The following is a 14055-nucleotide window of genomic DNA, read 5'->3' on the forward strand; positions in this document are numbered from 1 at the left end:
TGAGGAGGTAATGCTGTTGAAGTGTTAGAGGATATGTAAGTTCATTTTCCTTTTAATGTCTCAATACATGTCAACATAATAAGGAAACTGTAACAAAAGACAAGTTCCTGCTGAGTGTAGTTCAAATCATTATTTATCAAGTACCTATTATGTGAGAGGAGCTGTACAGGCAAGCAAAAGAGCATTGTTTCATGCAAGGTCTCTGATAACAGTTAAATTATGAGTATATCTTATTGCTGCTGGAAGACCAGAAAAAAAAAAAAAAAGGAAACAATATGAAGTCATGCATATTTATCTGTCTGGTGAAATTAAGTTTCTAGTTCCTAGCTTTCTCTTCAGACATTAAAAAAAATTTTTTTTTAGTTTAGTTCAATTAGAGATCCACATCTGGGGATCTTAAATACATCTGCTGTTCTGATGGATTTAAAAATATTATTTTAATAGTCTGCTGGCTGTGCTTGAGAGAAAGCCTATCTTTATACCTGTATTATCAAACGAAGAATCCTATGAAATGGTGGGGAGTGTATGGATGTCTAATAATTTAAATTTTGAAGAACACATAGTTTTAATACCAAGATATAAGGCAATTTTGGACTTTAATATAAGATCTGTTTTTGCCCCAGGGAGTATTTAAAAAGCATCCCTTATTTTAATTTAAATTGTATTACAGTTTATATTAGTAGCACAGAGATTAGAATCTTTCAAGGTCTTTCAAAATATTGAACAAAATATAATAGGACACATACTATTAGCTCAAGAAAATTATGTCTGAATTCCAGAAGCAGTATGCAACTTGCATTATACTATCCTACTCTGTAGCCTTCTGTCCCTGTAGAAGCTTAGAGGTTGCAAGTGTACCTATAATTCACAAAACATTTTATTGTGAATATTTTATTGTGAATCATCAGCCAGTTATGAAATCCCTGTAGTTCTTGTAGCTCCAAAGTGATTTTTTTTCTTACTATGATTGCTTTTCCAGTCATCACAATGTTTTCTTAAAGTGTCTACATGAAGTCAGATATTGCATATCTGTATACCAGTCTCCTTACATCCTCTCCTATGGACCATAGCTGTTTACAAAAAAGAAATAGAATATATATATATGTATATACGTATATATATATATACATATATACATATATATACGTATATATATATAATATGTATTATTTATAGTTTTATTATATATTTATTATATATATATATTTATTATATATTATATATAGTTATATATAGTTTCATATTGTTTATAGTATTATATATTATTTATAGAATAAAGAAATAGAATATATATATATATATACACATATATATTTGTATATAATATATAAAGAATGCTTTGACATCTGTGTTGAAAACACATTCAAGGCTATTTCCAAATTACACTGTAGATACACTTGCTGGGAATATCAGGAATATATTCCAAAAGACGTTAATAACTAAGAGAATCTCCCTATTTTTCTGGCCATTTTCTGAGACCCTTTGGTCACCACCTAAATCCATATGCAACATGTAGAATTTTCACACTGTTGCTTCAAGGACTCTTTATATGACAGATTTTTCTAAAATTTTTACCATCCCAAAGTCCTCTCAATACACCCCCTTTGGGTTAAAATAGAACTTTTAAGGTGGTAAACCCAAAAGTATGCACAGTATTTCAGTGCAGTCTTCTCACTAAAGAGATTCATAGATATTCCATATTTTACTGAATGATTCCAGTACTGTTTAGTTTATCTGAACTTCCTATGGCCTATTCCTGCATTCAGAGATACATATTACAAAATAATCGCTGTTACTCAAGATCTCTCATCTGATATTTTTACTCATCTAATATGCATCTTTATTCACATTGTTTTAGTTGAAGTTCTTTGTGCTAGCTGTCCAGTATCTTCTTGAATCCTAACCAAATATATGTTCTTGGCTTCCAAGAGTCCTATGAGCTTGTGTCTTCATTCAAACTATTGAGAATCAGAATTAAGGACCAACCTTGGGTACACATTGTTAGAGACTGTCCTTTATTTAGCATTGATAATCAGTACTTTTCATGTTCCATCCTGCTATGGTTGATCTTTATTAAGCTCATATATTTTTATCCACTTGGAAATGAAGATTTTCTATATTGCTTGGTTTATTTTTTTTAATTATACGTCAAGTTTGGGATTTGTTGTTGCTCTTGAAACCTAATTTTGCAGTTTCAATGAAACAAATTTTATTATCTGTATGAAAATACATTTGTGTGTGTGTGTGTGTGTGTGCATACATACCTTCTTACCTCTTTCATTTTAGTTCAAAGTTTTCTTGTTCAAGTTCAGTGAGCCTTCAGCCAAGTACATTTTTTGCAGTTCCAGTTAGGTACACAATATCCCATTTGAAGAGCTCATTATTCTGCTCTGCTAAATCTTTCTAGGTAGGAAGCTCTTTGCTTCCTGAATCCTCTTTTCTTTTCAAAAGTCAAACCTACAGCTGGAAAAAAAGAAAGAATAGTTTTACGTCTCTGTGTCTGAGAGCTTTCTATTTAAGAACTTAAGGTGTACTAGAAACATGTTCTGGATTTCTCTTTGTTTCCGATCGTGTTTCTGACTGCATTTCCAATAATTATTCTGAAAGAGAGTATGCTTCCAGATTAAGAATCTAACGTGTACACTAGGCCAGAGCCATAAAAGGGGGTCCGCAACTACCATTGCATGTTATATCATTGTACACGTTATTAACCATGTTTATTGAAATCAGGGACCAGTGCCTTCCATCTCTTCTTTGGAGGCCAGCAGTGGGATTCTCAAACATGTTTGTGCCTGTGAACACTTAGTTCATACCTTTTCCTTAGACTAGGGAGCTGCACATGTAGGCAAGTTTATATTAATCATGATGCAACGTCCTACAGCTGAGAGGCGCGCTGCTTCAAAGCTCAGGTCTCTGGGCGAGGGCTTGTGACTGTTGTAATTACACAATACACATGATGCAATTTCTGCATTTTTTCTTTCTCATTCTCAACTTACTTCAAAATAGACAATTGATAATTTTTTTTTTCTTTTCCACTGGGTAAGAAAATCTTTTGTAATTTGTCATTGGATTATGTGTGCTCTTTAACAAACCTTCAGTTATGTATATGTGTGCACATAAATGATCATATGTGCATATGATTATAAAACCATATAATTCATGTGTTTTATTACACTGGATATTTGAAAAATGTGTTATCTTTCTACTGCATTAATTTGGCAATATAAAATCAAGAAAATATAACTGTAGGGTATTTTATCATGGCTATCTTAAACATACTCCTAGGTAATAGCATTTCAATTTCCAGAATTAAAAAAACAAAAAGATAAACGAATCCCTAAGTGTAATTGTCTAATGAGTCACTTACTTTTTAGTGAATTAACTAAAATTAATTAATTGGTAATTAACTCGTAGGTGTACTTGCAGGTTAGATTCTCTGGAAGAAAGCTCTGGCCTGGAGTTTAGAGGGCAGATTGTTTACTGCAGTGCGCAGTTGGGATCAGCGTCTGTGGGTCAGTGGAAGGAAGCAGGTTGAGCAGCGTGTAAATTGAACTTCCGTGCAAATTTAATGCCTCGCAGTTGGCCCAACAGTAAAGCTCTGGAACTAAACCTGCCTTTCACTATGTCTACATTCAATGGAAGTGGCTCCACCTTTAGGACCTTGAAGCAACGAGTCATTGATGATATGCTGCTCCAGAAGGATGCAACACAGGGCCAGGCGATAATGTGCAAGTAGGGCAGCTACTTATTCCATGCAGGGGGTCTGTACACCACATCTAAGTGTATACCAGAAGGGTCTTTAGACCAACAAACTTGGACTGAAGAATAACAGTACTAAGATAACCATATACTATGTGCACTTGAGAACATCAGTGTGATTGGAGGTGAACTGGTAAAAAGGCAGTGTGATGTTGTGGTTTGGGAATGTATTGGGGTTGTATCCTGATTATTTACTAGCTCTATAACTTTGGGCAATTTATCCTCTGGGACTCGGTGTCTCTATTTTTTGATTATTATATACAGTAAAAATGATTTTTCCTAAAATATAAGACACTTAACGTCTTCCCTCTATAATCTATAATCCAGAGTGACTATGCAAGCAATTAATGTAATAGATAGCATTTTGAAAGCACATAAAAAGTAGAATTAACTATTTTATTCATCATCAACTTTCCATGGTGTGCCTACTATATAACAAGAGTGCTTCACATCACAACTAAATCTGAAAAAGTTTATTAATTGATCTGGTCTCTCCACAAATATGTTATCTATGCCAGTGGTCCTTGGGCTTGTTTGTACATTAACATCATCTGAATAGTTTGCTAATGCCTGTGTTGAGTCACCGGGTTTGGCGTGGGGACCACTGTCTCGTTTCAAAGTTTAGGACCCATTGGCTTGAATCTGTATTCTTTTAAGTCTTTTTGCCTTCATGTCCATGTCCAACATGATTGCTTCTTCATTCCCCTATCTTCCGCTCTTTCCCTTCTCTTTAAATTTGGGCTCAATTGATTTTCCAACTCGGTATCTCAATTTAAGAACATAGCTTAGTCACTCTTTAAGGATCGCCCCTTCCTGTTCCTTTGTCCATTTCATAAACTAAATTAAAAAAAAAAAAAAAAACATACCCATTTTATCCATTAAAGGAAATGTGAATCTTGACCGGCGGCTTTACTAAGTACATTTTGTTTTGCTTATGTCTGTCATAGATAACACAGCCAGCATTCTGACAAGGCGGAGGAGATTTAGTCGAACTATTCAGGATGTGTATTATCTCCCCATTATGATCTCTGATGGTGGAATCCCCTCTCTCAGCAGCAGCAGTACCCTCACCGTCAGGGTTTGTGCATGCGAGAGAGATGGGCGCGTGCGGACCTGCCATGCGGAAGCGTTCCTGTCCTCGGCTGGCTTGAGTACAGGAGCCTTAATCGCTATTCTGCTGTGTGTTGTCATTCTCCTAGGTAAGGTCACCCAACTCCTAATGTTGTATGATGGCGATTCCGAATGTACCGTATGGTGGCCAGCAGTGCATTAGAAAGGAGAGACAAAGAAAATCACTTGGACGGGACTTAAAAATTAGGAACCCAAAATTTGGACCACAAAGTATAGCTGCACAGACTTCCTTTTAATTAACTTTCTCAATACCCGAGCTGATGGAGAGAGACTTGGATTGAAATGTGAGTGAAAGAGTTGAAATGTCAGAAGGAAAGATAGGTTCAGAGAGAAATCTTTTTGGAAAGGATCTATCTGGGAAATAATTGATATTAAAAATTCTAAATACCACACTGAAGGAGCTTTTACAATTTATTTCAAAGAACATAAGTGACATGATTCTCAGATGAATCTCAACGCCGTATAAAAATAGATTTCTTGTGGAAACTTCGATTAGCCTAAAATATTACTTAATCATCATTGTTAGCTGAATTTTAAAGTACAAAGTCTGAATCATTTTGGCGTTAAGTATATTACATTTTATTAAGTTTAATAGGATTTTTAGTTGAGATTTGCATTACATTTCATTTTAATAAAAAATAAGATACTTCCTCTAATTATATATATATATATATATATATATATATATATATATATATATCATTTTAATAGTCTAAGTCTAATCACAGCCACACTTGAAGCTATTACTGTAACCTCTTTAGAATCGCTATTTCAACAAGACCACAAATCCGATTTTTATAATAAGAGAAGTACACATAAAGAATCCTTCTGTTTTGTTCAGAGGGTAGATATTTATTTTCCCAGCATATCCACTCCCTTCTTCCTTTCTCTTAGCATCTTTATCTTTTGCTCATTTTTTTCAGTACTGTGTAACGTGGGGCAAAATTTTTAAAAAAACAAAACTATATGGTTTGTGGAGACAGATGTTTTGTTTTGTTTTGCAAGGAGTGTTCCTTGTTTTGTTTTTGAGGTTAAAGATAAATCACCAGTGTGGAAGGAGTGGAGAGCAAGGCAGAATGAGGCTGGGAAGTGGAATGGATGGTTAGGCAGCTGTGAGACAGTTTGGGGCTCCATTGAACATGGTGGATGGTGGGTTTTGTTCTCAGCGTGTCAAGAGACGTTTCAAGCAAGAGAATCCATTCATAACATTCGTATTTGGAAACAATGAGTATAAAGGAAGTAGAGAACAAGTCTCATGATGGCGTGAGAGCATGTAGGCAAAGCAATTAGGACAACAGTGCGGCTGTCTTGCTCAGCCCCCTTTGGACTAGCACAGTTAGAGCACAGGTGAAGAGTAGTAGATAATATCAAGATGTTTTAGGTGAAATCAAAAGTGATCTTGGATAATATGATGCAGATCCCTAGATGAACATTTTTTATCAAAATCTTAACAGAATGATTAATGGAAGTGCCTAAGATTCATTTCGAAACGGCCACATGGAGAATTTCATGTCAGTGAACTAATATCTAATGTTTATGACATAGTGTATTTTTAATTTTTTTTAAATTTAAGTTTATTTATTTATTTTGAGAGAGAGAGTGCAAGAGGCAGAGAGAGAGAGAGAGAGAGAGAGAGAGAGAATATCCCAAGCAGGCTCCCCACCATCATGGTGGAACCCCATGTGCGGCTCGAACTCACACACAGTGAGAGCATGACCTGAGCCAAAATCAAGAGTCGGATGCTCAACCGACTGAGCCACTCAGGTGTAGTTTTCTTGAAACAAGTTTCCAAGGGCTAAAAATAAAAGAGCTGACAAAAAAGTGATCTTGGATAGATTAGATAGATGTTGTCTGAGTTAGAAAGGTTCAAAGAAGACTTTTCATCTCTTGCTGAATGTGGGTGCTGAGCCTCACTGAGCTGAGGATCAGAAGTGCATGTTGTTGAGGTCACTACAGCAGGAGACTATAAAGAGAGAGAGATAATAAACTAGACGGAGCTGTGACGAGCTCACGTGTGGTCACAGTGTCAAGAAGGATGTGATAGCAGTACAGAGGGAAGGGACGTTCAGAGAAGAAGGAGGAATAAGTGCAAAGTATAATGTCATCAAGGTCAAGGGAAAAAATAACATATCAAAAAGCACAGACCATCCAACAGTATCAAAAGCTGCTCAGATATTAAATAAATTTTGTATCTAAGTCTACCAATCGCACTTAGCGACAGGGAGCATGGAGGTTCATTGCACCGCCGTAGAAGTGTTTCACTGCAGTATAGTCTTACACTAGATGCGTGGTAGAAAAGGAAAACAGGAAAACCAGGCTTTCTCAATTTTATTTATTTATATATTGATTGGTCACAACTGCTATTTGCTAAAGACATTTATGTATTGCTTTTTTTTGTTTGCATTTGATAATTGAAACAAAAACACACAAAGCCAAAATGGAAAATAAAATAAAATGAAATAAAATAAAATAAAACAAATACAAATATTGATTCCTCTATGGTTGCTAACCTAAACCACAAAGAATAGAACCCAGTAACTTTAGTATAATTTCCTCCACAGTCCTTATTTTGAAAGATAGATCATTTGGAAGAGTCACATTATCTTTGCCTTTTGTTTTCACTTATTACCATAAAACCATCTTTCTATGCTAAGATAAAGGCTTAAAAAGCTAATTGAAAATGTTAATATACAGACAAATGTAAGGTATATTATGTAGAATAACATTTTATTTTTTCATGAAACAATACTTTCCTTTAATTGACTTTATGAAAATGTCGTTTCTCCTCTGGGGTAAATAAGAGAGCATTCTAAATTTTATGCTCTCCCTCAGAACTAATAGAACAAAGGTGTTATTTAATACGTTTACTCCTTCATTTTTTATTAAAATTCAAAAGTGTTTTTACAGTTTTATCCCAAGGTTGCAGAATAATTTCTTAAGTTTGGTGTAAGCAACAATTATTTATAATGTAATTTTAATTTTCATGATATTTTAAGGGTTTTTATTGTTATTCAGAAGATACCTAGTCAAGAGACTTAGAATGTAGTCATTTTTAGTTTTGAAATAATGTTGGCTAATGTGTGAGCTTTTAATTTTCAAGGAAAATATCAGCTATACCGGAGGTAGTGAAACTTTATTTTAGAATTTTTTTTTATAATTCTGAAATAATGCTAAAAACTAACAGCTATACAAATGATGAAATTAATATATTAATAGTGAAATATGTTTTAGTTATTAGCTGTTTGTGGACATTACATGTATAAACACAGTCCTGGTTTTGCCACTAATTAACCATATGATCTCGGGTAATCTGTACAGACTCTTGTTTCTGTATACAAATCTATAATAATAAAACATCAATAAGAAAAGAACTTTAGAGTTCTATAAAATTTATGTTTTTGTATAGGATAAATATGAGTCAGTATTTTGCAGTATGGTCAGACTCCACCTAAGTGTGTATCAATTATCTGAAATTGGTGCTTGAAAACCAATGAAACTCTACTTGCAATGGTAGACGTGCAAGTTTTCAGTTGGGTTATGTTCCATCAAGATTACTGTTTAAGATCATTTTTAAATAGGATGAATGGGAGAGAATTTAGAGTGAGCCTTTGCGATGCACTCAGAATTTAGTTCTACAGGAAGGGATACCTGGAGTTCTCTTTCCCTTCCAGGGATCTGACATTTCTTTCCCAACCTCATCCCATCACATGTGAGAGGGTCCAGAGCCAGAGCAGGTGGTAGAGCAAACCCCAATCACACTTGGGACACAACAAACCTTTCAATCAGGCTCTGAATCAGACCTCTGGCATCAACCTATAAGCCCACGCATTACATAAAAGCAAGTGACTTAGATGAGTCCAGCAGCTGGACTATTCCTACTCTTGGATATAAATTTCCTGATAAATGAGGATCAGGGTAGATTTGATGTGAGGAGAGTGAGGGATTAGGAGAGAAATGCGGAGGTGATGAGGAGCTAAATGCCAACCAGTTTGTCACCTGTGATGTCTTACTTAACTGTGTGGGCTCCTCTTGGTTTGAAGAAAATAAGTTTCCTTGACAAGTGTAGGGGCGCCTCGCTGGCTCAGTCAATTGAGTTTCCGGCTCTTGATTTTGGCTCAGGTTATGATCTCACCGTTCATGCGTTCGTGCCCCACATTGGGCTCTGCGCTGACATTGCGAACTCTACTTGGGATTCTCTCTCTCTCCTTCTCTCTCTTCCCCTCACATGTTCTCTATATCAAAATAAATAAATAAACTTTTAAAGAGAAAAAAAGAAGCGCCACTAACTGGTATGACCAATAGCCCAAGAACTAATAAAAGTAATCTTCCTAACTTGGGCCACCTCCTTTCTACCAAACTTAGTACCAACATATGATCATATAAACAAGAATGAAGTGATATTTATGGGTAATAAAATCTTCTCTGGAAAATATTTTGGGGGAATATGTTGGGAGTCAGTATGGAATGTATTCAAATGCAAGCTGTGTGACAGTTCAACTTATGAAAACTCAGACCCCTTTAGAACTCCAAGTGCTTTGGGATCGTATATAAATAAATGAATAAATGAATGAGTGAATGATGTGAGAAAGGAAATACAAAAATGTTTCCCCAAATTTTAATTCCTCCCTAAATAAAATAAATTAGTAAAACACAATAATTCATTTTAATTTTCTTAAATAAAAAGAATATGATGGATTTAAAATTCCTGATCAAACTGAAAGAGAAGAAAATGAAATATACTAGCCCAGAATAAAATAGTCATTAGAATAATGTCCTTTCCAAGGCACCTGGGTGGCTCAGTTGGTTAAGCATCTGACTTCTGCTCAGGTCATGATCTCACAGTTCATGAGTTTGAGCCCAATATCAGGCTCTCTGCTCTCAGCACAAAGCTTGCTTTGGATCCTTTGTTCTCTTCTCTTTCTCTGCCCCAAGCCCTGTTCCTGCTCTCTGTCTCTCTCTCAAAGTTCAAACTTAATTATTATCTATATTTTGAATCAAAATGTATCACAAATATTTTTTTAATTTGGGAAAATAAGCAAATATAACCAAGTATAATAATAAACCCAGCATGATCTCCTATATTTCATTAGGCTGATATGGCACTAATATTGGTGAAGAACGCAAATTACATCCACAATTTGCTAAGACTGCTGATCACATTCTCCCTGTTATACATGCACATAAATTCCCTTGAAATCAACAACCAACCATTTTAACATAAAGAAAAGTAACTTGATTTATTAACAACGGTAAGACATTTTACTATAATAAACTAGGCAGTCTGTAGAAATAGATGATTTAAGTTAGAACAACCCCCTTTACTTAATCATAAAGATGAACGGAATATATATATTGGATGATAAATCTACACCTCTGAATGGAATGAAGTGAGTTACTTGAGGATGGGGCCCTGAATTAGAAAGCTCTAAGCGGGATTTACACTAAAATAAATAGGAAAGTATTAGATGCATCTTCGCTGAATTCAGCAAAAGTCTGTTTTTTTCCTCCCCCAGAAATAAAGTGCTATATTAGATAATGTCTTTCAAGTATAAGCAGCATATTTGGGAAACTATTTTTAAATAGCATGACATTTGTGAAGCAGGGTCACATGTAGTATCAGCTTTTCATTTCCAGCTTTCTCTAAGCATTGCATTCCAAACACAGCCACTCACCACTTCCCCATGTCTGCCGTAATCTCCCCCCATTGTGTTCTGCCATTACCTAGTCAGTATCCTTTTATTCTGGACTTCTCAACATGATTTTCTGACCCTTTCTATAGGCGTTCTGTCTTTTTTTTTCCCCTCATTCCTAGAGGCACTCCTTGCCTTTTCTCTGCAAAATTAGATTCTCCAGTACACTGTAACCATCTCTTTCCACATATAGTGAACTTCTCTCACACAATTATCCTTTGCACTTATGGCTTGAAAATCTGTTTCTTTTCCTCTTTCTATTGTCATCTTAAAAGCTCATGCACACTACAATATCTAGTTGAGAAAAAGACAAATCTCATTTATTGTATTATTTAGGGATATCCATAAAAAATGGGTGAAATTATAAAGAGAAACAAGGAAACAGTAATGATAAAGTAAGACTAGAAGTAACTTTTTAGAAGTATAAGGGAAAGGTCAACTTCTGGGGTACTGGCTATGTTCTTTATCAGAGGATAACTAACCTGGTGTTTGTTTGTTTTACAAGATACATATCATTAATGGGGCGCCTGGGTGGCTCAGTCGGTTAAGCGGCCGACTTCGGCTCAGGTCATGATCTCCCGGTCCGTGAGTTCGAGCCCCGTGTCGGGCTCTGTGCTGACAGCTCAGAGCCTGGAGCCTGTTTCAGATTCTGTGTCTCCCTCTCTCTGACCCTCCCCCGTTCATGCTCTGTCTCTCTCGGTCTCAAAAATAAAAAAAATAAAAAAAATAAAAAATAAATAAAAAATAAATAAAAGATACATATCATTAAGGCTGCCAGATAAAATACGGTATAGAATTGTGAATTTCAGGGTGCCTGGGTGGCTTAGTGAGTTAAGCATCAGACTGTTGATTTTGGCTCAGGTCATGATCTTGCTGACAACATGGAGATTGCTTGGGATTCTCTTTTTCTCTGCCCCTCTCCTGCTTGTGCTCTCTCTCTCTCTCAAAATAAATAAATAAACACTAAAAAAGTAAATATGAATTTTAAATAAATATATATATGTCTGTAGGTGTATATTCGGTGTGTATGTGAATATGTAGCATAAGTATGTCACATGCTATACATACAAATTTTGTTTCTATATATATATATATATATATATATTTATCTATGTATATACATATATGTACATTATGTACACACATATACGTGTCCTACATGCCATTTGAATATACTTCTTTGATTATTATACTTTAAAGAATGTTAATAACAATGAACCTAGTAACTGCTATCATAAAACATAGAATACCAGCTGACCAAGAACATTCTGTAGAGCTGAAGTAAAGAATATTGGACCTAATAGCACAAAATAGAAGTGAAGTAATTCTTTCTATTTAGTAATGGCTTCCTATCATCAAATAGAAAGATGTGAAAATACTGAGAAACAGCCAAAGGAAAGTGCCCAAGACCCATTTACATCATTTCATCTAATGGTTGTGACATTATTGATAATAATCCACATGCCCAATTGGTCACTCAGTTCCCCATTCTGTATTTTTTTTAAAAAACAAAATGGGATATGGTAATGGAAACTCATCCCCTTTGGTGTGAGAAATCTCAGATTACAGTCTAGGTACTTCCACCAGTCACTTGTGTGATCTTAGACTTGGATCTTAGTCATCCACGTTCTCTAGAGCCTCAGTTTCCTTGAGGAAAACCACAGTTTGCCATGAGGATTAAATTACAAAGTTATGTAAAAAAAAAAAAAAAAAAAAAAAGGGCAATGTGAAAAATTCCTGTGAAATAAAAGTTAGGTACAAATAAACTAACATATTGTACAGCTTGATAGATATATGCAGTTATGAATGTCTGATGATATTATTCTAAAGGGTGATGGACAAGAGAGATCAACCATGTAAAATATTCCTGGTTTGATTTCCTACAAAGCATCAAAAGTAAAGGGTTTAAGGTAGGGGTTCCTTCTTCCCATTTAACTGAAACTGAAAAATCTTTCCTTTAGTGTATATACCTAGAAGGATTAAGAATCCATAGATAGAACAACATACACCATTATTCTTCCAGCCAAAATTCCATTTTGCTCTTTCCTCCTCTGTTTCCCTCAGTGTGAAGACCAGATGGTTAGCCCAGAGTGAACTAAGAATCCTAGATACATAACAAATGTGAATGTTACGTTTTTCTAAAGAAGATCAGTGATTCTCAATGCTTTAAAGGGATATTTTTATTTTATTTTTTACATTCCTTGAGATGATAAAAAAACAAAACAAACAAACAAACAAACACTTCAAATGTTTTCCAGAGAGCGCAGAGATCAGGGTTGTGTTACAATGCACGCCTAAACGAAATGTAGTTGGTGACGTTGCTGATGTCAAATCTACAAGAATTTCCTTCCTTTCTTCTAACTCTTCATCCTCTTTCCATTTTTCTTCAGCAATTGTAGTCCTTTTTATCACCCTGAGACGCAGCAAAAAAGAGCCCCTGATCATTTCAGAGGAGGACGTGCGAGAGAATGTGGTCACCTATGATGACGAGGGGGGCGGGGAGGAAGACACCGAGGCCTTTGACATCACAGCCTTGAGGAATCCTTCTGCCGCCGAGGAGCTCAAGTATCGGAGAGATATTCGACCCGAAGTGAAACTCACCCCCAGACACCAGACATTGTCCACCCTAGAAAGTATAGACGTTCAGGAATTTATTAAGCAAAAACTGGCAGAAGCCGACCTAGACCCCAGCGTCCCCCCTTATGACTCTCTTCAGACTTATGCCTACGAAGGTCAGAGATCGGAGGCTGGTTCGATCAGCTCACTGGATTCAGCAACCACACAGTCAGACCAGGATTATCACTACCTTGGAGACTGGGGACCCGAATTTAAAAAGTTAGCCGAACTCTATGGAGAAATAGAATCTGAAAGAACAACTTAGGGGGCTAATTCTGGCAAACCTTCTAGAATTTGCTTCCTGAGCGAGTGGAGATATAACCTCAGCAATGGCAAGGAAGACACATGGAAACAGTACTTGGAACTGAGCAAGCTGGCCACAGCTACTGTAGAAACAAGTGCCCTTTTCATGATCGAAACGGGGTCATTTAATCAGAAGAGAGTCAAATTAAAAAAAAATATATACAGAGAAAAAGCTATTGTTCCTTGTGTATATTTTCAATTGCTCAATAAAGTCTGTGGTACTGTTTAATTTAAGAATACCTGAATGAAGCCAAACAATGAAGTTTGTTTCAATATCTTGTGATTTCTTTTCAAAGGCAAAACTAAACCCAAAGGGTCCAAATCACTTAGGACTAGGGGTGGTATGCTGAGAAATGAAGCTTGTGCAGGTAATCGGGACCTCGTTTGCCACTTCTCTGTGTGGACTCTCGAGACCCACACTCTGTTACTGTGCAAGATCTTATTAGCATCGTGTTGTGTTCAAATGCCATGAGGTTTATCCAGTATACCGGGTCCCGCCACCATGGACTTGTATGCACCATTTTCCTTTGCCCTCCCCACTTCTTTTCTCCATACG

At 35.9% G+C, this 14055-nt stretch overlaps 1 protein-coding gene across 3 annotated transcripts in view; it reads left to right on the forward strand.

Annotated features, from left to right (window-relative positions):
• The window catches only part of CDH18 (cadherin 18), a 532487-nt gene extending 518863 nt beyond the window's left edge, over positions 1-13624 (forward strand). For 2 of the 3 annotated variants that reach the window (XM_042952827.1, XM_042952835.1), the window contains 2 exons: positions 4707-4958; positions 12971-13624. In XM_042952827.1, the coding sequence (XP_042808761.1) occupies positions 4707-4958; positions 12971-13461 (743 nt within the window). In that variant the 3' untranslated portion in view covers positions 13462-13624. The remainder of the gene's footprint in view (positions 1-4706; positions 4959-12970) is intronic. The other variant, XM_042952846.1, reaches the window with a different exon arrangement.
• Positions 13625-14055: the final 431 nt, after the last annotated feature.

The sequence above is a fragment of the Panthera leo genome, chromosome A1, assembly GCF_018350215.1.
Source record: "Panthera leo isolate Ple1 chromosome A1, P.leo_Ple1_pat1.1, whole genome shotgun sequence".
Taxonomy (NCBI): domain Eukaryota; kingdom Metazoa; phylum Chordata; class Mammalia; order Carnivora; family Felidae; genus Panthera; species Panthera leo.